We start from the raw sequence: 24,914 nt of genomic DNA on the forward strand, positions 1-24,914 counted from the left end.
TGTGACTTTAGGAAATGCATTGTAGCTAAATGTAGATGCTGCCCCTAACACAAAACTCTGTCCTACCATGTTTTTCTCTATTTCTTTTCTTTCTTTTTTTTTTTTACAGGGAGAAAGTATACCCATACCCATGACTACTATTAAGAGATCTGAATAACATCCTCCCAAGAACCTTACTGTCTTGCCTTTAGCCGCTGGTGCTCTTGATTTTCTCCTGTGGATGATATTCCTTTTGTCCTAGACACCTACCTATCATAAGCAGATGAAAGTAAGGAGGTAACAGGTCCAATGTGTTGCATGTTGACTAAAACTATAGGAGTTCTTATATTGTGCCTCCCTTGGGTCTGTATATTGAAGTTTTGCTTCTTTATCTCTATATCTCTATTTTATTTATAAGATTTATTTGATCTTATTCCTCTCATGTATTAAATTCTGAGTAAAATTTAAAAATCTTAACTGTAAAATGAAAGAAGATTAAAGCCTGATGAACTGTCTACTTTGTATATATTTCCTTGGTGTGGTGCTTCAGTGATGGATGATTTATTGGAGAATTCAGAGCAGGGAAAACTTGCTCCAGGTTTCCTCTAAACCAGATTTTTTGTTTATTTTTGGTAATGATGTATCTTAGTCTGTTTTCTGTTGCTATAACGGAATACCTAAAACTGGGTAATTTATAAAGAAATGAAATTTATTTTGTATAGTTCTAGAGACTGGGAAATCCAAGAGCATAGTGCTGGCATCTGGCGAGGGCCTTCTTGCTGTGTCATAACATGGTAGAGGGCATCACATGGCAAGAGGGCAAGAGTGTCCATGTCAGCTCAGATCTCTCTTCCTCTTCTTTAAAGCCACCAGTCCCATCATGGAGGGTCCCACTTTGATGACCTTATCTAATCCTAATTGCCTCCTAAAGGCCCCACCTCCAAATATCATCAATATATGAAATTAGGGATTAAGTTTCCAGCACATGAAATTTGGGGGACACATTCAAACCATAGCATGGTTTTACATGGGCACTTTACTGACACAAGGGAGAAGCTGAGAAAGAGATATCTTTTTAAAAATAATTATGGATGGGGATTATATTTGTTAAAGCTTTCTCTAGGCCTTACTGGACAAAGGCTATGAAAATCTTAGACATTCAAAGAAGTTGAAGTTAGCCCTCACACTTTTCTGATTTGCCTAATTGATTTCAGTCTTTATTATTCTTATAACCTACCTTCCAAATCTCTCCTACCTCTGTGGTTTTTCTCTATAGGTTCTCCTCTGCTATGGTCTGAATGTCTGTGTCATCCCTAAATTTAAATGTTGGAATCCTAACTCCCAAAGTGGTAGTATCAGGATGTGGGGCCTTTGGAAGGTGATTAGATCATGAGGGTAGAGCCCCCATGAATGGGCTTAGTGCCCTTATAAAAGAGCAGTTCCTTGTCCTTTCTACCATGTGAGGACACAGCAAGGAGGTGCCATCTGTGAACCAGAAAGGGGCCCTTAGCAGACACTGAATCTGTTGGCACCCTGATCTTGGACTTCCCAACCTCCCAAACTATGAGCAATAAATTTCTGTTGTATACAAAGCCACCCAGTCTATGGTATTTTGTGATAACAGACCTAACGGACTAAAACAGCCTCCTTTGTTCCTTTTGGGGTTGAGGGGAAGAAGGATAATATCTTTCCTGGTGGCTGGGCCATGTGGGACTCAAGCTTAAGTTATGGAGGATAAGAGGAAAAGGTATGGAACAGTGAGGGAAAAGAAGAGAAAACAGTCCAGGCACCAGAGATTTTAATTGGCTCAAAACCCAAATTTTTGAATCATTGGATTCAGATGATGAAATAATTACAATGAGAATAAGACCTATTTCTGCTTCTACAGCCTCTGCAGGAAAAAGGAGGCACACCAGGCAGATTTGTGCAATTGTACAGATCTGACGTCTGCATTCCTAAGGTGAGCTTTTGCCAGGCCAAACCTAGAAGGTGTGTGCTGAAGGTTGCTGGGGGACCCACACTGGCTGGCATGACTCCTGGGTATGGCATCTCTGGGCAGACCAAGTTGAACTGGGGATCACTTTTCAGGGAACTTCAGAGGCCTACACTCACATGTCTACTTAAAAGAAGCCAAAGCAAGAAGATGTGCAGTTATTAGAACTACATGAAGGAATATATGAATTAGTTATATGTCCTCAGCAATTACATTATAGAGAACACTAATTAGGAATTAATGGTCCACACTAGTGTCATGATCTTTAAAATAAAGAAAATACTATGGCAAGGTAGAATGAACACAAGAGGGAACTGTGTTTGAATCCTGACTCTGTTTCTTGCTAGTTGTACAGTCTTTAACAAGTTTCTTTAAACTTTACGATCTACATGTTTTTATCTGTGAAATATCTTTTTCACAGGGGCGTTGTGAGAATTATGAGAATACAAATAGGCATTAATAATTGGTAATAATAATGATACCTGATACTTACGTAGCACTTTCTATATGCCAGAAACTGTTTGGAAAACAATTACATACATTAGCTCATTTAATCCCCCAAAACAAACAAACAAACAAAAAATGAGGTAGGTACTACTACTATGCCACCTTAAAGAAGAAACTGAGGCACAGAGAGGTTAAATAATTTCCAGAAGCATAAAAGGTAGGAGCAGAGCCAAGATTTAAACCCAGGAAGCCTGGCTGTTAATTAAACACAGCATTATCTTATCTCCCAGTGAAGTATCAATCACAGTAAGAACGATGTGCTGATACAGGACAATTAGGAAGAAGTTAAGCCATGAAATTAAGAATGACTGGCATTTATGAAAGACAAAGAATATGCGAAGGTATAAAAATCACTGGCTACCAGCTTTGACCATGAAGTCTGGTGGAGGAATTCTGGAGCAAACACATTGTCCCAGCCCGTCAGAAAATGACAAATTCTGCTAACTTGTGTAATTTAAAGGTAGGCCAGGAGACCCTGCGTTCTGCGTGCGCATTTCGGTCCAGGAGCAGCCTCTCTTGGTCTCACCTGCAAATGGGCTGGGTGGCCTAGGGCTCCTGACCCCGCCACTCATGATCGCCCCCAGGCCCGCGAGGGGTTCCTGCCTAGGTTCCCACCAGCTGGTAAGCAAGAGCGTGGCGGCTGTCCCTTGGAGCGTTTGGTTCTTGGACACCCACGACTACTACCGGTGCCTCCTGGGTTCCATCTCCAGCAGCAGCCCCTGCGGAGGTGCCATGCGGCGTCCCCTGGCGAAGCTATCTCCCAGCACCTGGGTCTCCCCAAGGCCGACCTGGGTCACTGATGGGCGAGCTTCTTTTTCTGGAAGTTCACTCTCCTGTTCACGGTCTCTGTGTTGAAGTCCCCAAAACACTCAGAATCCCCCCAGGCCTCTAATAGCGCGACCACGTGAGGACTGGGTCTGGAAGCCCAGAGGAAGCAGCCCGCAGCCAGCCCAGCAAAGCCAGCGCAGGGCCGCCATCCTGACCTGAGCGGCCACCACCAGCCCCAGGCTTGCCGACGCTCTGGGAAGTCAGGACCACACACCCCCAAGACTAGCAGGCAGCACCGAGCAGAGAAGCAGTTGGGTTCTTTCCTATCAACACAGCAAACACAAAAAGGTAGTCAAGAGAGTCCTGTTCTTTACTGTCCAAGCCACAGGTGAGCTTTCCTGACAACTATTCACCTTGCATCAAGTGGGAAATAAACTGCAAAGCAGCCAGCAAAAAGAAAACCGAACAAAAACTAGGCCAGGAACTAGAAGAATACGGTCCTTTTTCTTTTGTAGGAAATTTCCATTCAAACATATTTCGTTCTCTTGACAATTTTGTACAGCTTCCTGGTTAAATATTTTATTCTTATTTCATTAACAATCTTGTCTTTCTTATTTTTCCTAGCAGTATATTCTTTTTACAGGCCCTACCATTGTCAGGTTTCTGTGTTTCTTATCTGTGCATTCCAGTGATAACTAGCAGGGTGCCTTTTCTCTTCCTTTCTCCTTTTAGTTAGTTTGACCTGTTTTCCAGCAAGTTGTGTTACTTCATTCTATATGTGGATGGTAGTCCCTTATCAGTTTTGACCTCTCAGTAGATCCAACATCATTTTTCAACTGCATTCTCTACATGCCGTGCTCTCATATATGAATTGAACCCACACTACCATTTTCCTATCTGTGTATACTTTTTGTTAATGATGCCATGAAGAAGTGGGAGAAATACCCACACCCAGAGTTTGTCAAAAGTGTTTTCTTTCTTTATGATGGGTCCACCCAACTCAACATTTTTTTTTTTCTCATTTGATACATTTTCCATGGGCCAACTTGTAACCACAAGGAATAGCATTTCCACGTTGTCTATTCCCAATCTGTATCTCCAGCCTAGATCTCTTCTAGAACCTTTCTATCCAACTCATAAGACGTCTCCATTTGGCAGCTCAAATTCAACCTGTGTAAAACTGAATTTATATCTTCTACTCCTTCCTTCCTTCCCCAGTCAAGTGACTTCTGTTCTCTTCCCAATCTCAGAAAATGGCACCACTAGCCCCCAAATTGTCCAAGCCAGAACCTTGAAGTCATTCTTGACCATTACTTGCACTTCAACTCCCATAGTTGGTCAATAGCTAGCTACTGTCAATGCTACCTTCTTAACTTTCTGTTAATCGCCATTGCCATCACCTTAATTTAAATCACCATGATTTCTCACCTCATTCCTGATATAGCCTCCTCACTGATCTACTACTGCTAGGCCTCACTCCTTCCTGTCTATGTTGCATCTGAGGTAAAGGGTTCTTTCTTAAACTGAATCTGACCATGCCTTTCTCCTGCCCTTAAACCTTCATTAGATCTCTCTTGTCCTCAAGATAAAGTCTGTATAAATATCATCGATATATATTACAAGGCCAACAGCAACTACTTTTTACTGAGCAGTCATGTATATGCCAGGGCCTTTACATGTTTATTTCAATTAATCAGCATAGCAACATTATGAAGCGTTGTTATTACCTTGATTTTGTAGAATACGATAGCAACAACAAAGGCTAATAGACTTAGCACACGTTAGGCACTTTCTAAACTTTTTGTATCTTTTGATTCATTTAATCCTCATAACAATGTTATGAAATATAAATTATTATTTCCATTTTACAGATGAAGAAACTTAAGCACAGAGAATCTAATTTGCTCAAGGTTTTACATCAGTAAGTACGGGAGTAGGATTCAGACCCAGATCTGAATCTTAAAGCTCTTATTGATTCTTTCACATGCCTGAATCTCTGCATATGCTACTCCTTCTGAATGGACTTTGACTAGGCTAATTCTGCTTGTTCAGATTTCCGCTTAGAAACATCTTCCATGATTGCTGACTCCACAATATTGATCTTCTTATTTCCATGTGTGCTTGTTTCTTTTTTTCTTTTCTTTTTTTTTTTTTTTGTGACGGGATCTTGCTCTGTCTCCCAGGCTAGAGTGCAGTGGTGGCACCATTAGAGTTCACTGCATCCACAAACTCCTGGGCTCAAGTGATCCTCCTGCCTCTCAGCCTCCCCAGTAGCTGGGCCTATAGGTGTGCGCCACCATGCTAGGCTGATTTTTCTATTTTTTTGTAGAGATGGGATCTTGTTCTTGCTCAGGCCGGTCTCAAACTCCTGGCCTCAAGCAATCCTCCTGCCTCAGCCTCCCAAAGTGCTAGGATTACAGGCGTGAGCCACCGTGCCTGATCATAAAAATGTGTGCTTGTTTCTTATCTTTGTTACAGTATGATCCCAGGATATCACACAGATTGCTGGCCTGTCTCCCTGAGTTTGATTATACTTGTAATCCTAGTTTGCTTTCCAGTGTCTGACATGCAGTACCCAATAAAAGCCTGTTCAATTCTACCTGTTCACTTCATCTATTTGGACTTCCCAGGTCTCATCTGTTAACAGAGCATGTATCCATATTTCTTTTTAACAGATTGTTTTACACACCTAAAGCTCTTTCAAACATGAATTATCGTAAACAACCTCCGGTTTTGCTCATTCTGTATCAGAATCTTGAAAGGACCTACCTGGTGGGTAGCTATATACACCAATGCATGAAGGATGGTATAATTCAGGCTGTCATAAAGGGTATCAAAGGAGTTTTTAAGACTAATTGGGCACACATGCAGAAACAAGGATCACCTATGGTTTACCCTACTTATTTTCAAATAACAATCTATAAAGGCTTCTTTTTGACTCAGAGTAAAAGCCAGATTCCTTACATGGCCTGCTAGGATCACAAGATCTACCTTCCCCACTCCTCAATCCCTTACCCTGCCCTGTCCCTTCTCTGTCTTCATGTTCTGCTCTCTCCTTCATTCACTTCAGCCCAGCCAACCTGACACTCTTGCACTGGCTTTCTCATCGGGAATGCTCTTTTATGGGCATCACAAATCTAACTCCCTCAGCTTCCAGGCTTTGTCCACTTTCTCAAGGCAGCCTATCCTGACCGCCCTATTTAAAACTGAATCTGAGAAACTGAGATGCTCTCTCGCCTTTGCACTTCCAATCCCCCTCATCTTGCTATATGTAGTCTTTACCACCTTCTAACACACAACACACTGTGAGCTTTACTTATTATGTCTGCTGTCTATCTCTCCCTGCTTGAATGTAAGCTCCACAAAGGCAGAGATCATTTTCTCTTTTCACTGGTCACTAATGAGTCCAAGCACTTAAAACAAGCATTTAGAAAATGCCTAGAACATAGTATAGACACAAAGAATGTTTGCTAAATGGACATAAATGGTGTGGATCTAATCTCCACTTTTCCCTTGCAAAAGAACTGGAAATTACCCTTAGCCAGTCATAGAATAGAATGGGTCATAAAACAGTCATGGTCCAGTTTGGATGCTCTTCTGTACTGTTCTTATTCCAACTGGAATATTCCCTTGATTAGAAATTAGATTTATCTTATATGCTCCTTGACCCTGGCAATGACTGCATTGTACCATGCTCTGTCCTCACTTTGAGTGGACATTTTCCTGCATTTTCTTGAGGGCCTCAAAGTTCTGCTGTGGCTGTTTTCTGTCCTTAAGCTTCAACAATGGCACAGATTTAAAAGTTCTTTCATCTTAAAGACAAAAAGGAAAATATGAATAACTTGGGTTATATAAATAGTGAAGTTTCAACAAGGAAAAGAATACCATAGATAAAGTCAAAAGGAGGAAAACAAATTGGGAGAAAATATTTGCCACACTCATGGCAAAAGGCTTATGACATACTTATGAACTATTGCAAATCAATAAGAAAAAGGCCAGTGACCATTAAAAAAATGAGCAAAGGAAAGAAAAGGACAAAAACCAATAATTCATGGTAAGATGCTCAATTTCACAAAAGGAATAATAAATAAATTAAAAATAAAACAACAAGGACTTACCATATGTCCTTGATCAGAGCTCAGAAAGTTTGAAGACAATGTGTTTTGCAAAAATGTAGGGAAACAGATATGTTCAGCATATGTCTTTTTGGTGGGAATGTATATGGGTGCAACCTCTTTGAAGGGCATTATGGGCAATCATAAATTTATCAGTGTACACACCCTTTAAGAGGATGATTTTTTCATTGTATTTTCTTTGATAAATTTGGATTTTTGCAACCATGTGCACATATTATCCTTTTCAATGAAAAAGTTAAATAATTAGAAACAAATTAACTCCTATTGACAGGAAGACCCTCCCATTCAGACAGCAACATTTTGCTTCGTGTGTCACACCATGAAACAGCCCCCAGCAGCGGTAGCTGAGTGTGTTGTCTTCATGTCCCACATCCATGCTAGGTTTACTCCAAGGCTCTGAGGGCATCTGCTCAGATCTACCTACTCATTCATATTCCTTTTCTGCCCTCCTTCCTTCTCCTTATTTCAGAAATAATTCAAGAGGATTGATGGGAACTTGATAGAGGTGTTTTAAAAAATAAAGCTCATCAAAGTAATTTATATTTATTTGCACCATCCATAATATTAAATTTTGATGAAAGGAAACTTACCTTCTAAAATTGTGCTTTGTTTAGGCTATTTTAATGTTTCATTTCCTGAATATGTATGTACTATAACAGCAGGAAAAGTGCTCCCAGAATATGGTGGAAGGTTGGGAGAAGGCAGCTAGGATTTAAAAGTGGTTATTAACAAGGTACTATTCAATGTGGGTTAATGATTCCCTTTTGAGAATGAAAATCTGAAGACTCAAATTGTGATATATGACATCAGTAATCTGCAGCAATAACATCACCAAAGAGATTGCCTTTTAATATTTGATTAGCATTTGGATAATATCCCAAATCCAGTCAAGGTGATCTGGCTATTATTTTAGGAAAACAAGACTTCCACATGACTGAAATGAAGAAACCTTAAACTTCATCAATTATAATGTGCTCTTTTGGAAAACAGAATTATAGGAGGTAGGGAGTGCATGATAGGTATAAAAATGGCAAGTTGGAAAGCAAGTATTTGTCATGTGTCTCCAAGATGAGCAGAACAGAGTCTTAATTCAGTCCATTTGGAAATGTTTATTTCCATGGAATGTGTATTGAGGAAAAGCCATTAAGGTTATCCAACCCGTCCCTGGCAAAGATTCCATGTTCCCTATTCCACCTTCCTATGTTTATTTGGCTTCTCACAAGTTTACCTGCAGCCAGCCTCACTGGATGCCATTCCAGTCTCTCAAGACTCATGGAGGCTTTAGGAGGTATTTAGTTTAACCTCCTCCCGATACAGGAACACACCCTGCTATGGTCTGAATGTTTGGTCCCCCCATACTCCAATTCATAGGTTGAAACCTAAGCCCCAATGCAATGGTATTAAGAGGTGAGGCACTTGGGAGATGATTAGGTCATGAGAGCTTAACCCTTCCTCATGAATGGGACTAGTGCCCTTATAGAAGAGGCCGGAGGGCGCTTGTTCATCCCTTCTGCCATGTGAGGACACAGCAAGAAGGTTCCATCTTTGAAGCAGAGAGCAAGCCCTCATCAGACACGGAATTTGCCGGTGCCTTGATCTTAGACTTCCCAGCTTCCAGAACTATGGGCAACACATTTCTGTTGTTTATAATTACCCAATCTAAGGTATTTTGTTATAGCAGCCTGAATGGACATAGACACTCCCTGGCTTCTCATCACCCTCTATCCCAGACCCACCATCCACAATCCTTTTAAAGAAGCTTGTTCTACCAGCCCCCGGGGAAACTTTCCCTCCCAGCTGCAGTCCCCAAAACTTTTTAGGAGAAACTCTTCAGCCCCTTTTCAGACTCCTGAAACTCAAATCCACTTTTATGAAGTAAATAGTTAATGTTCTCACAACATATTACTTGGCCTCAATTAGGACAAAGGAAACCAACAAAAACTATTACTTTAATTTCTTTATTTGTCAATAGTATCTGGGAAAAAAAAGAATCAAGAGTAACAAAAACAAGTTAAATGCAATATGGAAGCCTACTAAATACAAATACATTTTCACAAACACATAGGCAACAGAAACCTGTTCAAAGTGTTTCTTGAAATTTGACTATTTAAAAACATAGGTGTAAAGGAAAGACATTCAGACTTGTCCACATGGGCTTATTTGCAGGTGGAGGAGTCCTGCTTTCTAAAAACAGTGATAGAGTCCAAAGTCATGGCATGTGGGAAGGTTTCCATGGACACTGGATCTTAACAGATGCTGTAATGTTTATAAAAGCAGACACACACACACACACTCACACACACAGAAAGCCCAAGGAAGCTTGCAGTCTAAGCCCTATGCTTTTAGAGGGCTGAAGGAACTGAACCTGATTTAATGTTTTCTTGCTCCATGCAAAGCTCTACGCAAGACTCCCCAGACAAGGCTATTTAGCAGCTTTCCATGAATGGTCCTCAGATCATGTGATTCTATGGTGCAGACAACAGCTGCCCTATTTACACAGAAGCAGCAGAACTCAAGAATGTGGATTTGCTCTTGGGAATTCAATGTTGCAGGGTAGAGTAGTCTTGGATAGTAACCACTATTCTAAATGTGACTAGTGAAGAGACACTGTGGTTTCTTGCTTTAAATAAACTTGTACTCCTGCCCTCTCCCATAGTGTCCAAGAGCTGGCAAAACTTTTGATTAAGGCATGCTGCTGTGAGTTCTCCAAGGCACTTGGACAGGGAGCTGCATTTCAGACTGCACAAGTGGGGTTCAAAGAGAGTTTTTAAATGGGATGATACATAAAAGCTTGAAATGCTAAGCAAAGTGGAATTTTCTCCTTTCAAATGAGAACAAGAACTATTTAGAAGGCATTCCATTTTGGGCACATGTTTCTCCCAGTTGCCTGTGCAGTAAAACCTAAATAATTTCCTTCTGATGGTCTTTAATCTGCTTTCTGCAAATGAGATCTTATGTCAAAATTTTAATCTTTGTTATTCCAAATGCATCTTGAGCATGGTTAATAATTACAGAGGTCAAAAGACACAGGGCTGTGAACAACTGACTTCTCCCCATCACAGTTTTAAGATTCAATCCCCATTTTTCCTCCTCTTGAATTTGAAAATTTCTTTTGTCCTCATCTCTAAAGGGAAAGCTCTTTCTGTTTCCAACCAGAGATTAAACATGAAATGCCAACGTGAAGACAAAGTGGGATGGCTCTTTCCACTCTCTTCCTGGGCAGGCTTTACCCAGAGGGCTCTATACCACAGCACAACCTGCAGGGTCATTCAGGCTGAGGTCGGATTTGGTCATTTTGTTTTTGGCTGTCTTCTTCTTGTAACAACAAGGTTTCCTTTATTCTGAGAAAGGAAAATCACAGGAATCTGTCTCCCTCTGGACCAATGACCAGAACCACAGAATATATAATTTATCAAATCAAAAGGTTAATGCATTCTTACGAGCTCACTGAGGAAACTGAGGCCCAGAAATAGGAGGAGGCAGGGCCAAAGCCACTCTTCTAGTTAGCGGTAGATCAATGAACGTATTGGTAGGCTGGGATATCTTAAGCCCTGCTTAGCTACACTTGTCTCCATCCTTTGGAATACTGACTTGCCTGAACTTCTCAGAATAAATAAAAGCAAATTAACTTTTGGATCTTGAAAGCTTTGTATGAAGATACTTCTCCTTGCTTCTGAGGCACCCCCTGCTCCGCTGGCAGACAGCTGCCCTGCGGAAGCTGGGGGGGCCAACTCTGGGCTGCATCTAGTATGGCAGGGTGGGGGGCATCTGGGTTATATAGGTCCCTGTACCAGGAAGAACCCCAAACTCCTTCCATCTCTGAAATGGTAGGACTACTGGAAAATAATTACAAAAGCTTAATATCTAGTCAAGAAAAAATATTAAAAAACAACAATAACATAATGATAATAATTGAAGAATAAAGTCAACTTGCAAAAAAAAAAAAAAACGTGTTTTACAGAGAAATAGCACCTTTGGTAAAAAGTATTTTAAAAATTTGGTTAGGTCTCTAAGGGGCTCAAAGTATACAAGTATCTGCATCATTTGGGCGCACCCTCCCAGAAACTCCATCCAAGTCTGAGGGACACTGGGTAACTAGTAGGATGGCTGTGTATTTAGAGGCAGTGGTTGGGACCAAGAGGAGAAGCAGATGCTGCAGGTCTGTCATGCTGACAGCAACAGGAAGGGGCCAGAAGCAGAACGTGTTCCTTTGCATTGAGCTTCCCAAACCCCTCATCCAGGGACAGCCTGCTAAGTTCTCTCTGGCACTGTGTGCACTCCCTGCAGCCTGCCGACAGCTGCAGTGGACTCCAAAGGGGTTCAAATCTGGGTCTGCTCCTCTTCCAACCTTGATGCAGTTTCCTTACCTGCCTCCAGCCCCAGAGCACCGTTTAGAGTTTCTCTCAAAGCACTCCTAGGAATGAAGGCTATGGCCCTTCCCCTCCTAGCCAGCCACCCCCATATCCTTTATTGCAAAACAAATAAACAAAATAAAACTCATTGCTATACAAGCAAATACTGGTGATTTGGCGATTGTATTAGACACTCGTGTATACTGGACTCAGCGCTGAAGTGGAAGAGAAGGTGCTGGACTCCAGACACCGTTCTTACGTGCCTCTTCATTAGATCTCTTTGGTGCTCACCCTCTTGGTCTTTTCAGCTGTTTCCTTTGAGATGCAGGAGAAAATAACATCATGGAAATATTACAAAATCATGGGCATTTATCTAGTCCTCAAGACTTTGACAGCATTGACAGACACATGCTTATGTGGAATTTTAGTTTATTTGTGTGGCTCCTCCATGACGGATGAACAACTAGAGAGCAAGAGCCATGTCCTACTCATAACATGGTCATGCAGGAGCTATTTACTGAATTAAGAACTGACTCCATTTGAACTCCTATGAAACAAGCAAATCAGAAATTATTACTCCCACTATAAGGATGAAGAAAAGGATACTAAATGGAAGTGCTACAAACTGTTCTGAATCCAACAAGTCCAAAAAAGTGTTCAGAGCAACAGGCTCTACAGGCAGATTGCCTGAGCTTCAATCATGGCTGTATGACTTTCTGGGACCTTGGGCACATTATGAAAATTTCTGTGTCCCAATGTCTTCAACTGCAAAATGAGGGGAATAAAGTACCACATCTTACAACCGTTCCTGAGCACATTTCTCCAAAGAAGATATACAAATGGCCCATAAGGACATAAGAAAATACACAACATCATTAATCATTAGGGAAATGCAAATCAAAACCACAATGAGCTAGCACTTCATACCAACTAGGACAGCTAAAACAAAAAGTAATAATAACAAATGTTGGCGAGGATGTGAAGAAATTGGAACTCTGCTGATGAGGATGTACTGTGGTTGCAGCCACTTTGGAAACCGCAACAGGTTAAATGTGGAGTTACGATATGACCCAGTAATTCCACCCGTAGGTATGTACCCAAGAGAAATGAAAATATATGTTCACACAAACACTTGTGCAAGAATGTTCATAGCAGCATTATTCATCAGAGCCAAAGAACTGAAACAATCTGAATATTAATATCCATCAGCTGATGAATGGATACCCAAAGTACGGTATATCCATATCATGGAATGTTGTTCAGCCATAAAGAGGAATGAAGTCCCAGTTCATGCTGCAAGGATGAATCTTGAAAACATTATGCAAAGTGAAGAAGTCAGACAGAAAAGACCATATGTTGTATGATTCTGTTTATGTGAAATGTCCAGAATAGGCAAATACATAGTCAGAAAGCAGATCAGAGGTTGCCAGGGACTGGAGAAAGAGGAGAATGGGGAGCGACTTCTAACGGGTTTGGGATTTCTTTTGAGGATGATGAAAATGTTCTAGAATTAGACAGTCGCGATGGTTGAAAATCTTATGCATATACTAAAAACCACTGAATTGTACATTTTAAATGCATGAATTTTATGGTATACAAATTATATCTCAATTAAAAAAAATAGAAAAAATCTGACAACAGCACTGTTGTTTGCAGATACTCTCGGTCTCCATCCTTACCCCACCTTGGGTTTAATGTTTCGATGTACACTGGACTGATGTCTCACTGCCAGTGCCTGCATCTCTTTGCCTGAGAGCTTACTCTGGCTGCCAGAGCCCACTCTGTCCAATGCTGGCAGGCCACAAATGCCGGGAATTAATGTTTCCTGGTAGCAGGCTCAGGCATTGGGTGATGGGAGTTTTTGTAGAAATACTCCCAGCTCCCTCCCTGCTCATCTGTTCCCAGAGTCCCCTAAAAGGATTAAGTTCCACTTGCTCATGGTGGTACCACGCCTGAATACACACTTACTGCTTCCTCCCTTCCGGGACTCGTTTCCCAAATCCCCTTTCGGTGTTTCCTAGGGTTGTCTCCCAAATAAACTATTTGCACTCGAGTCCGTGCCTCAGCATCTGCTTCTGAGAGGACTCACATAAAAGAAACATTTAAAAATGTTACCAATTATAACTCATTTCCCATTATAGGATAACTTCTCTATCCTAGATCACAGTAATTCTTATGAAGTTTTTTCCCCCTGGTTTATGGAGTTGAACTCATTTGAGGACTCAGAACTGGTGAAATCTGGAAAAGCAAAAGACTAGAAGTTTCTGTTTTTGCTTAAACAATTGACATGAGATTTCTATACTATCAGTGACGATAACAAAGTGCACATAAAGAACAATCGATAAATATGAGCATTTTCTATTAATATTAATCATTCTTTTTACTCATGTCAAACATTTCATCTCAATAGTTCAGCAGTTCTTATGATCATTATATTCCTTAAAAACTTCCATGTCAGAAAAAAGGCTTGCACTACTAGGCATGGTCTATAGATAGGTAGTTAAGATGCAATATCTTCTGTTAAGACTACACAATAACCCCGTGGGAAGACAAGCCCAGGAGTCCAACATTTCCATAATATGTCAGTGGATCACTATTCTGCTAAGAACACCTTCCGCAAGGAGGCCTTCAACTTAATAACTGGAACCTGAACAGAATGCTTATTTATTATCTTCTTGAGTCTCCAGAAAAGAGACTCTTTGTCAATCACAGGCTATTTTCTAGCCAGACTGGTATTTAACTTCAATCCTTTCTGCTGTGGTTCAAATTCACTAATTTCACACTCCCTGAGTGTGACTATGTACCAGGCAGGCCCTCTGCTAGATGCGAGGGTACATGGTGAGCAAGTTTTAGAGCCTGCTCTCAAGGAGCTCATAGTCTTTACGTCTGGGCCCTGGTCATGGCATTAAACACTCCTGTTTCTTTAAAGCATGCTCATTTGCTAACCACTTCCACCTCATTTGCAAATCACCACCTGGCTGGTTCCTATGCAGCCACTCACCAAGTTTTAACCTATATCTGCTGGGACCTATTGGACGCTGTGAAGGCTCCACAGGGAATTGTTGGCACCATGGTTTGACAGTACAGGTGATGTGGTGTCATTCAGAAACCACTGTATTGAACAGAGTGTGTCTCCTTGGGCAGGAGGCACTGTTTGAGTGGTATAGGACCTGGTGGGAGCAGCAGTACCTGAACCAGCATGGAGGCTGCCACTCACCTGGTGCTTTTGGAGCTCCTGGACATATCTGGTCATCTCCTCCTCTGTCTGGGTCTGGGGGCCCTTCTGATTCTTTCCTGCAAGAAGAACTAAAGATCAGAGCAGTGGTGGCTATGGTAAACCAGTGAGGGACCCCACCAAGATCAACCTTATGGGTTCTCAAGTCATCTCCCATTTAACACACAGAAGGGGAGGTGAATTACCCACACTTCTCTGAGCGTGAAGCCATGAGGGGTCCCCGTGTAACTGACACCTCCAAGATAACACCGTAAACACAGCACTGTAGCTCCACTCTTCCCTGGCTTCTGTTCCTGCTGTTCCCTTCAACTGCTCAGCACATCCCTGCCAGGGGCTGGCCTTGCAGGAAAAGCTGGGGTGAACACCTGGATCCTGACTCAGGAAATTCCTCTGAGGCAATGTTCTCAGCCTCAAAATGTCCTGGACAACATTTGAAGATATAACTGCCTAGGTGCCACCTGCAGAGATTCCAATGTAATCAATGTGATGTGGGACCTGGACACCAGTAATTTTTTTAAAGTATCTCTAGGTGATTCTAATGTGCAGCCTGGGTTGACAACCACTGCATCTAGCAATGTTTCCCGGACTTGCACAGTGGTAAACCAAAACAAAAGCAAAAACTACACAGGTTCCCAAGCTGCTCTTTTGCAAGTTCTGATTCAGTAGGTTTGGGATGAAGCCCAGGAATCTCTCGTTTGCTGAGCATAACATTTACCATTAGGAAACACTGCTAGGACATGTCTTCTAGACCCTGGCATTAACCTGCCCCTCACGGCAGTTTCCCTTGGCTCTGGCTCCCCCTGGCTTCACATCTTGATGCCCCATTCTTGTTTGTCCCATTGAGATTTGTGATCTAAGACCAGACTACTAACTTTCAGGTTCTAACCTGAAAATGCCTTGGAATGCTGTTTTTACTATATCCTCTCAGATCCGTGGCCTATATACTGAGATGTGCTCAGCCCCTGGGGCACCGCCATCTGGATTGCTCTTTATACCCACACAGAGCTTTGGACCTGGCCAGCCAGGTAGGGAAGACCAGCAGTCCATAGCTGTGTGGCTGTGGAAACAGGCAACATCCCATAGGGGTGATAACTTGAGTTTTGTCTGATGCATGTGATGGGGATTATTATCCAGATGATCACGCTATGGTTCTGTAAGCCGGTGCACACTGACTGCCTGTGTCTTACAAATGGAGGGCTACCTTTTCAGAGCCAGAACAAGACAGCCTCTTTCACCTGTCCCTAGAGTTAGGATGCCTTCCTGCCTTCCCACACTGAAAACAGACTTGGCCCTGGACAGTGGGAGACCAGTGATCCCTTGGATAGTGCTGGGTTCCATTTATACTCCTGGGCTCCTTGTCTAGAAGAACCTTTTCCTAGGTCTTTGACCTCTGTCTCCTGGTTACTATTTTACCTGATCATCCTGAACATGATCCTAGGTACCAGCCTGCTCTTTCTTGACTCAGTAAACTTCTTAAAATATAACTGTAGGTTCACCCCATCTGGCATAATTTTGGGTTTAGTTCCAACTGACCTTTCTTCCCAAACCCAATGTGACACACCATTCCAGACCTGGCTTCAACACCCTTCTCTGTCTTGCCTCCAATCTGAAGGGTCCCTGGCTATTTGCTAGCACTTGGCTTTGATTTGAGTCCCTCTTGATCTTTGGCATCACCGTAGCCGCGGACCCTGATGGGAAGCTCGTGGTTCCAACACACCCTGTAGCCTCGCATAGGCCCCCAAACTCTCTGACATTTCCGTCTCTCCAGCCCACCCTGCCCATATCTCAACTTCCTCAACTTTCTTGCTCTTTCTCTCTCTTTTTTTTTAATGATTGCCCAATTCTTTTAGTTGAAAGGAGGGTCTACAAACATTTTTTTCTTTTTCTGCTGGGTAGGGCAAGAAGAGTCATTTTGTCTTCCAACCACCAGAGTCTTTTACTTATAGTATTTCCTAAGATGTCATAGGATTAAATGGGTTAATCTGTAAAGTACTTAGAAAAATACCTGGCACATGGTTTTCACTGAATAAGTATTTGCTTTCATTATTGTTATTCCAATCTCACATCAGCATTTACTCTTGCCCTAGGTTTGGTACTGTCTTATTCAAAGCCTCTGGAGTGATGTCCAAATTTAATGCATATGGGGTAAGTGCTTTGCCCCCAAAGCTGCCTACTAGGAGCTCGACCTTACAAGCTTGGGTCTGTCACTTGCTCCCCGGGTTCCTTGCTCCCAGCCACTGCCCTCTTCTCCATCATCCCCACCCCGATTTCTCTCATGCTCATCTCATGAAGCTGTCTCTTTGCTGTTCCTTCTTTCCACCTGGGGCACAGCTCACCGTCACAGGTCATGGCTGTACAGACCCAGTTTCCACAGGCACAGACACAGCGATTACAGTCCACCTCGGTCTCAGCCCCATCTGCGTACGTTTCGTCCTCCAGGGCACACTCTGTTGGGCCAGAAATGAAGGGCAACAGTTTAGTTGTGTGGAGAGAACAGGCCGTCTTTGCTACACTCTGCACACGTTACCCTTTTCCCAGACAAGACCTGCCTGTCCCTTGGAGGCACTGAATCTGAGAAAAACGCCACCATCAACTTAAAGACTTTGGGGCTCCAACTTCACCAAGGGGATGATGGGCTGGGGCCCAATCTAGAATCATGGAAGGGGATTTTCTCAGCTAGCTCTAGAGAGTTCCACCAATCTTCTCTCTCTCCCCACCAAATGCCTCCATCCCATACAACGCTCTAGTTCTTAGGTAAGGCATACTCTTCTCAGGAGGGTTGAAAGATGGGTTGAGGCACTTGAGAAACTCTTGGAAGCTGAGTTTCCAGTCAGCATTTTCATCAGACAATTCAATGAGAGCATCAACACAGAGTCCTCTGAAACAAAACGCAGGAGAAATGTGTCAGCAAGACCTCAGCTTCACTCCGGAAGAAAGGAAGTAGGCATCAGGATCACATATACTTGGGGCCTCCACAGGCCGCCAAGAAGATGGGTATTAATAAAAAAGTTTCTCTCTACACTGACCTGCTACAACCATTATCCACCCTGACTTACATAAGCATCCAACCTTTAGTTTGTTACCCTGGACATCAGATCACTCAAGTTGTTCAAATGTTCCTCGTAAGATGACTGATGTTTCAGGAATGGTTTTGTCTACCTTGATTGACAAATGTTTTCGTACCTGCACACCTTTCACTAGCAATTGCCTTTCCCTATGGTATAAGTGTCAAGTCAACCAAATAAGGAAAATCAAAACAGAAGAGATATGACAGATGATATGAAAGGAATATGGGCTTTGAAAGAATATGGTGTTCAGACAAGAATCGCCACTATCACCATCCTAGAAAGAGATTTTGAGAAAAGCTTTATAGAACCTCAGGTCCATCACTCTCCCCGTGGTCTGGATTTGAGCCCTGGCTCAATCACTTACTGTCCACATGGGCTTGAGTTAGTTAGTCAACCTTTCTGAGCCTGTTTTCCCATCCATAAAAGGACAAGAAGCCTTCCTCCACTGGCATATTATGAGGATCAAATGTTGAAATTGTAAAATATTATCTAATTTCAGGTTATCAAAATATGAAGGAATTACAGATACTATACTTTAAGGCCATGGACTATTATTAAGGAAGAATCTTTCTAGAAGCTGTGCTTTGTACTTATTTTGAATACAAGAGGTGCTTTTCCTATTTTTAATTCTTACTGGTGTACCGGAACCACACCAAAATATTTTTTATTAATATTTATTCTGGAACAATACCAGAAAAGGAGAGGGACATACATTTGTAACAATTAGGATAATCTACATGAAATAGCACTGATTATTTTAAAATCAGAACTAATTTCCAAGCTCCGGCAGGCAGAGAATGTCTCTGTGAAAACTACAAGCTGGCCAGACTGCTCTGTGAATGAAAATGGTCAGTGCCAGTGTACTTCAATTGGTTCACAAAATACCGTCATTTGCTCAAAACTGGCTACCAAATGTTTGGTGATGAAGGCAGAGGTGACTGGCTCAGAGTCTGGGAGAAGAGCCAAACCTGAGGGGGCTCTGCAGAACAATGATGGGCTTTATGACCTCGGCCGTGATGAGCAGGTGGCTCCTTAAAGCCAAGCAGTGCAAAGGCGCTGCCACATGCTGGTGTGTGAACACTGCTGGGGTCAGAAGAACCAACAAAGACACCGAAATCACCTGCTCCGAACGAGTGAGGACCTTCTGGGTCATCACTGAACTAAAACACAAAGCAAGAGAAAAACCTGATGATGTTCCAAGTTTGCAGACTGAGCTTCAGGAAGTGATCACAACTCGTTGTCAGCTGGATCCAAAATTTATCACAAATATTCTGTATGAGAATAATATTATCACTATTGATTTGATACACAATTCTTCTCAGAAAACTCAGAATGATGTGGATGTAGCTGATGTGGCTTATCATCTTGAAAAAGGTGTTCAAGGTTTAATCCTTGTTCCATTCTTCTAAGAAAATGGGCCTGAGAGTAAATGGGGAACAACTAGATCTGGATCCTGGTCAAACTTTAATTTACTACGTTGATGAAAAGGCACTTGAAGTCTCAATGCAGGATCTAAAGGCTGGTGTTATTGTTGCCCTAGTGGTTGTGACAATAGCAATTATTGCTGGAATTGTTGTGCTGGTTATTTCCAGAAAGAAGAGAATGGCAAAGTATGAAGAGGCTGAGACAAAGGAGGTGGGTAAGATGTATAGAGGACTCAATGCATAACTACTGTAATTTGAAGACTAACTACAAGAAGGGAAATTAGCAAACGGACTCAGATTACAAAGGTATGAGCATAGGACAACGAGAAGATCTTTGAGGATTACTGTTTTGTTAGTTAGCATCATATATTTGTAATAGTGACATCTGTACTCAAAACATAAGCAGCACAAATTGGCTTTACCAATCTTAAAATTTGACCACAAGTGTCTTAAATATGCAGATCTAATGGAAAACCCAGAACTTGGACTGCATAGTTAAAATTACTTAATGTGTAACATTGAAGAGTGTACATTAAATACGCTTCCACAGTAGAGTTTGAATGACTGCTGTCTCCTTTGTGATTGAAAGCTGCCTTTTCTATTTACTTTGAGTCTTGTACATATAAACTTTTTTTATGAACTATGAAATAAAACATTTTAAACTGAAAAAAAATCAGAACTAAAGCTATTTTAAAACTACAGTAAAATAATAGATTAATGTAATTCCTTCAGAAAATTAATTAGTAAAATATGACTCACAACATTCAGAAATAACCTTGCTCTGATATGACCTTGACACTTATTTTAAAATTATGTTCCTCTATTCCTTGCAAGCTCTGACCCAAAACAATAACTGTTTGATCAGATATCAGTGGGACTCAATATATTCATAATGTTTATAGAATAGGGCAGAATTCCCATCTTGCTTGTTTACGTCACATTGGCATTGGTGGCTCTTCTGCAGGTAGGAAGGGGTTCAGACCCCCTCTCCTAGGCAGCGTTCCCCTCGTGGACCACTCCCTGACCCCTCACTCCCCTCACCTAAGCAGCTTGTTGTTCTCCTGGTCTGCATAGGTGGTGATGTTGATGGCAGTTTCATTCTGCTCCACAAATTTCAGGAATTCACTGGAGTCCAAGCGAGAGTCACCATTATCAAAGTTCTAGAAAGAGCATAAAGAGATCTTTTAGGAATGTTTTGTAGAACCCCAGTTCCATCATTGCTCCCCTTGGCCTGACTCATCTCTGGTTCATCTTGTTCTTGCAAGTTTCAACCCTTTCCGGGCCTGGCCTCAGACAGCTACAGCAACAAAGGCCACCAAGAGCCTTTCATATCCAGATTCTGCTCAGGAGGGCAGCCTGAATAGAGGCCTGAGCTGCCCCAGCAGCCTGGGGTGCCTAAGAGTAGCCCCATCTCTGACAGTGTCCTGCAGACATTTTTGACTTTACTCTTGGGTTCATAACAGCCACCACACCATGTTCTCAAACCCTGATGAACAGGTAACGAGTCTAGAGTTGCAAGCTACAAATCAGAATCTCTGCAGTGGGGCCCAGAATGTGTGTTTCTCATAAGCTGCTCGGGAACAGCAATGCAGGCAACCTTCAAGCTCACTTTGGGGTCACAAGATCATAGGTTGCTGCTTGATTTCCTGCCTCTCAGCCCTGTTCTCAGTGCTTAACTTTCACATTGGTGCCTGTAACTGACCACATCAGTGAGAACTCACAGGCAAAGGCCCCAAACCAAGCTGCAGGCAGGGGTGGGGCAGAGCCCCCCACCTCTCTGCCCTGCGCTGTGGGCCCCACTGCAGACATGTGCACAGGACACAGACTGCCCAGCACAGGCTGTGATGACCCAGCTGACATCCCGCCAGCACGAGGCGATGATGTGGTGAGCTCGGGCATTGTTATCTCTACGGAAAGATGCTAAACCGAGACCTCAGCCACTGGGGACCATTCAAGATGCCCAGGCCCCAGCTGCAGGAGGCAAATTCCAAGTTGGATATTTCCTAACGAGTTCCAAGGGCAATTTTCCTCCCCAAATTCTTTCCCTGGGCTGCCTCATACTGCCGCCCTGGGAAATGATCAGCATCCCCACGTTACTTTCAAGGGGCTCCCCAGATGGTGCAAAGGATTCTGGAAGAAAAGTCTCTCCAGGTTTCCGGGTAGAAGGGAAGGATGTAGCTACACTTTCCTTTCATGACAACCACGTGTCACATGTGTTGGACTCCAAAGTTGTAAATCTTTCCATGGCATGTATAATGACAGGTATATATATGGCAACTATTAGGCCCTTGCTCAGTACCTATTTATTCTTGTCCTAATTCCTAGGAACAGGTCTCAGATGTTCTTTATTCACTGAACATTCACTCAGAGGAAACTTCCCTAAGTGTTGACCTAGTGAGGTCTTGATTAATTAATAGAAAATAATTAAATATGCTTGGCCAGGGGCTATTCTTAGTAGCACAAGACTTTCTGAGTCCAAATGTTCCATGAACTGGGCAGACAGGAGCAACACTCAGAGACCCCAACATCATGAGGGCCCGAGAACAGAGTGAGTGCAGAGAGGGGAATGGTCCAGCACTGGCTGCAGACCCAGTGCTGGAGGGTCCCAGTGGGCACCCCGAACCTGGAAACTACATTCCAGGTAGCTCTCAAAAGGCAATGCTGTGCACACACTTCAAATTCAGTGGGACCACAATCCAGGCCTGAAGCTGCAGAGAGGTCCACCCTACCTGCATTCTCATCTCATTAGGGCCCAGTTGGGTCTCCCCCAGCCAGATTTGTATGTGGAATCCACAGAATTCAGGTACCCAGAAACAGCTTGGAGTGTCTGGGGTAGGGTGGAGTGTCTCCCTGTGGGGTCATGATCTGGCATCACAAACCAGCCTAACTCATTCAGCCTCTGTTCAGCCAACCAGTTACACTGGCACAGTGTCTCTTAATGCCTGCATTTCCTGTCTCTATACAGGCTGAGTGTCACTGATCTGAAATGCTTGGGATCAGGAGCGTGTCAGATTTTGGATTTTGAAATATTTGCAAATGCATAATGAAATACCTTTGGAATAGGACCCAAGTCTAAACACAAAATTCATTTATGTTTCATACATACCTTACATACCTAGCTTGAAGGTAATTTTATACAATATTTTTAATGATTTTGTGCATGAAACAAAGTTATGACTTTGACTGTGACCTGTCACATGAGGTCAGGTGTGGAATCTTTCACTTGTGGCATCTCACTGGCACTCAAAAAATTTCAGATGTTAGAGTATTTTGGATTTTGAATTTTTGGGTTAAGGATGTACAACCTGTATTTGAGATAACAACACTTTTCTTCTATATAACTGTAGGGTTGAGGAAAGGCAGGAAGATGTCTGTACAGCAGCAGGGGCGACAGGGGACATGATGCCAAGGCTGGTTCCAGGGTCAGTCCTGGCCACCAGGTATCTGCCACCTGTAGCCATGTGTGTGTGCGCAACACAGTCCCGGAAGGCTCTTTCTACCTGGGTCTTCCCCTCTTCATTCTGTTATGCTTTCAATTAAGAAATGGTGACTGACTCAGTAGGTGAAAGTCAGATTTTGGCTGTATCTAAATTCTGATTAAATTTAGTTTTTGACTAATTTTGATGTAAGAAATGCTGGCTGAGCTGGATAGTGACTCACTGGTTCAGAAACAGTCTCTTTGAGATATCACATCTCTCACCAACAGGCAGCTGCTGACCTAAAGGGAGGAAGTCTCCCTTTGAAGAGAGTGCCATGTAGGACTCTGATAATCATTGACAAGTAGAAAGTTAAACCCGTTTTCTCCTGGAAGACAGTGCCAGAGCATCTGGGAAGAGCGAGCCTTGTGTTTGTCAGTCACGATCAAGCTCGCTGAGCTGGGAGTGAGCAGGCCCCAGAGAAAAGCTACTTTCTCAAGGGGCCTTGCAATGTTCAGAAGGGAGCCAGCGAGAGCGGGTTACTGCTGGAGGAGGTGGAGATGGGTTGGGGGGAGTGTGGCCCAGGTACTCGGGAATCAGATCCAACAGCAGATGTCAGCGATGCCTGAGGCAGGGTGTCCCCAAAGGGCTCCTAAAAATGGATACAAGGTCCCAAGTGGCCCCTTGGAAGAAGTGTCCTGGGCCCCACAGCTCCCATGCTGTAATCACAGGGCAAAGTCCCCGCTCACAACAAGCCCTGCAGGTACTGCTCACTCAGCCGTTTTTTTTTTTTTTTTTGAGACAGAGTCTCACTATGTTGCCCGGGCTAGAGTGCCGTGGTGCCAGCCTAGCTCACAGCAACCTCAAACTCCCGGGCTCAAGCGATCCTACTGCCTCAGCCTCCTGAGTAGCTGGGACTACAGGCATGCGCCACCATGCCCCACTAATTTTTTCTATAGATTTTTCAGTTGTCCAGCTAATTTCTTTCTATTTTTAGTAGAGACGGGGTCTCGCTCTTGCTCAGGCTGTTCTCGAACTCCTGAGCTCAAACGATCCTCCCGCCTCAGCCTCCCAGAGTGCTAGGATTACAGGGGTGAACCACCGCGCCCAGCCTCTCACTCAGCTTTTGAACAATCATTTTCTTTCAGTTTTGTTTTGCTCCTGTCCAGCTCTCCTAGCTCAGCACTACCATGTGTTTTTCTGTAGAAGAGGAACCACTTTGGCCAAGGGCTCTGCACCGTGGGAGTGGTTGAGACAGAGGACAGAGTGAAGAGGGCTATGGTTTTTCATCTGGGTATGACCTTGAAAACCTGGAATCCAGAGAGATTTCATCTCTGCCATAGAGGAGAGAAACCTCTATATAAAAACAAGACAAATGAAGTCTTAAATGACCAAATATCCATTGGAACCCAATGCAGTTTTTCTTCATCTGTGGGGTCTATAACGTCAGAAAGAGGAATCCACAGACTAGACTGGTGTTGACCACACTGGGTGGCCTCAGAGCTGCCAAGAAGTCCCTCAGGTGCCTGGAGTTACTCCCGAGTCCTGGCTGGCTAGGCCCTGGGACCGCAGGCCCTGGAAACACGGGAGGGAGTGTATGTCCAGAGAAAAACATTTCTGCAGCATCCACCTAGAGATCTGTGTGTGCCAGTGAAGGGGCTTCTGTGGGAATGTGGGTACCTGAACGTGTGTCTGCATGTAGGACACGCCTCAGTGTAGGGTGTGCATCTCTGTATGTGGTGTATGTGTGTCTGGCATGTTGTGGGTGTGTGTCTTCTTTCTCTGGGCTTCTGAGTGTATGTTTATTTGAGCGTGATGTACCTATGTGTGTCTGTGTTCTTGTCAATCAGCTGGAAGAGTGCCCTGAACTGCTGCTTCTAACACCTCTCAAGCTCTCTGAAAGATCTACATGCCATGGCAGCCGTACTCATTGCTAAACACCATTTCCTCCTTCATTTTCCTTTAGTAGCACCTCTCCTGCTCTGTCTCTTCAGCTAATTTTGAAGAGAAAAATAATATCTAGGTTCATGAAGACT

General features: G+C 43.0%; 1 protein-coding gene and 1 pseudogene across 2 annotated transcripts in view; one reads left to right on the plus strand and one right to left on the minus strand.

Annotated features, from left to right (window-relative positions):
* Positions 1-7,294: 7,294 nt before the first annotated feature.
* FSTL1 (follistatin like 1) overlaps positions 7,295-24,914 on the minus strand; it is a 55,218-nt gene continuing 37,598 nt past the window's right edge. Inside the window, exons 7-11 of one of the 2 annotated variants that reach the window (XM_069472679.1) lie at positions 20,504-20,622; positions 17,736-17,848; positions 17,307-17,417; positions 14,953-15,029; positions 7,295-12,050 (exon numbers count right to left, since the gene is read on the minus strand). In XM_069472679.1, coding sequence (XP_069328780.1) covers positions 12,006-12,050; positions 14,953-15,029; positions 17,307-17,417; positions 17,736-17,848; positions 20,504-20,622 — 465 coding nt within the window. In that variant the 3' untranslated portion in view covers positions 7,295-12,005. The remainder of the gene's footprint in view (positions 12,051-14,952; positions 15,030-17,306; positions 17,418-17,735; positions 17,849-20,503; positions 20,623-24,914) is intronic. The other variant, XM_069472680.1, reaches the window with a different exon arrangement.
* On the plus strand, positions 18,098-19,706 carry LOC138387732 (epithelial cell adhesion molecule pseudogene; annotated as a pseudogene).

This window comes from Eulemur rufifrons, chromosome 7 (genome assembly GCF_041146395.1).
Source record: "Eulemur rufifrons isolate Redbay chromosome 7, OSU_ERuf_1, whole genome shotgun sequence".
NCBI lineage: Eukaryota > Metazoa > Chordata > Mammalia > Primates > Lemuridae > Eulemur > Eulemur rufifrons.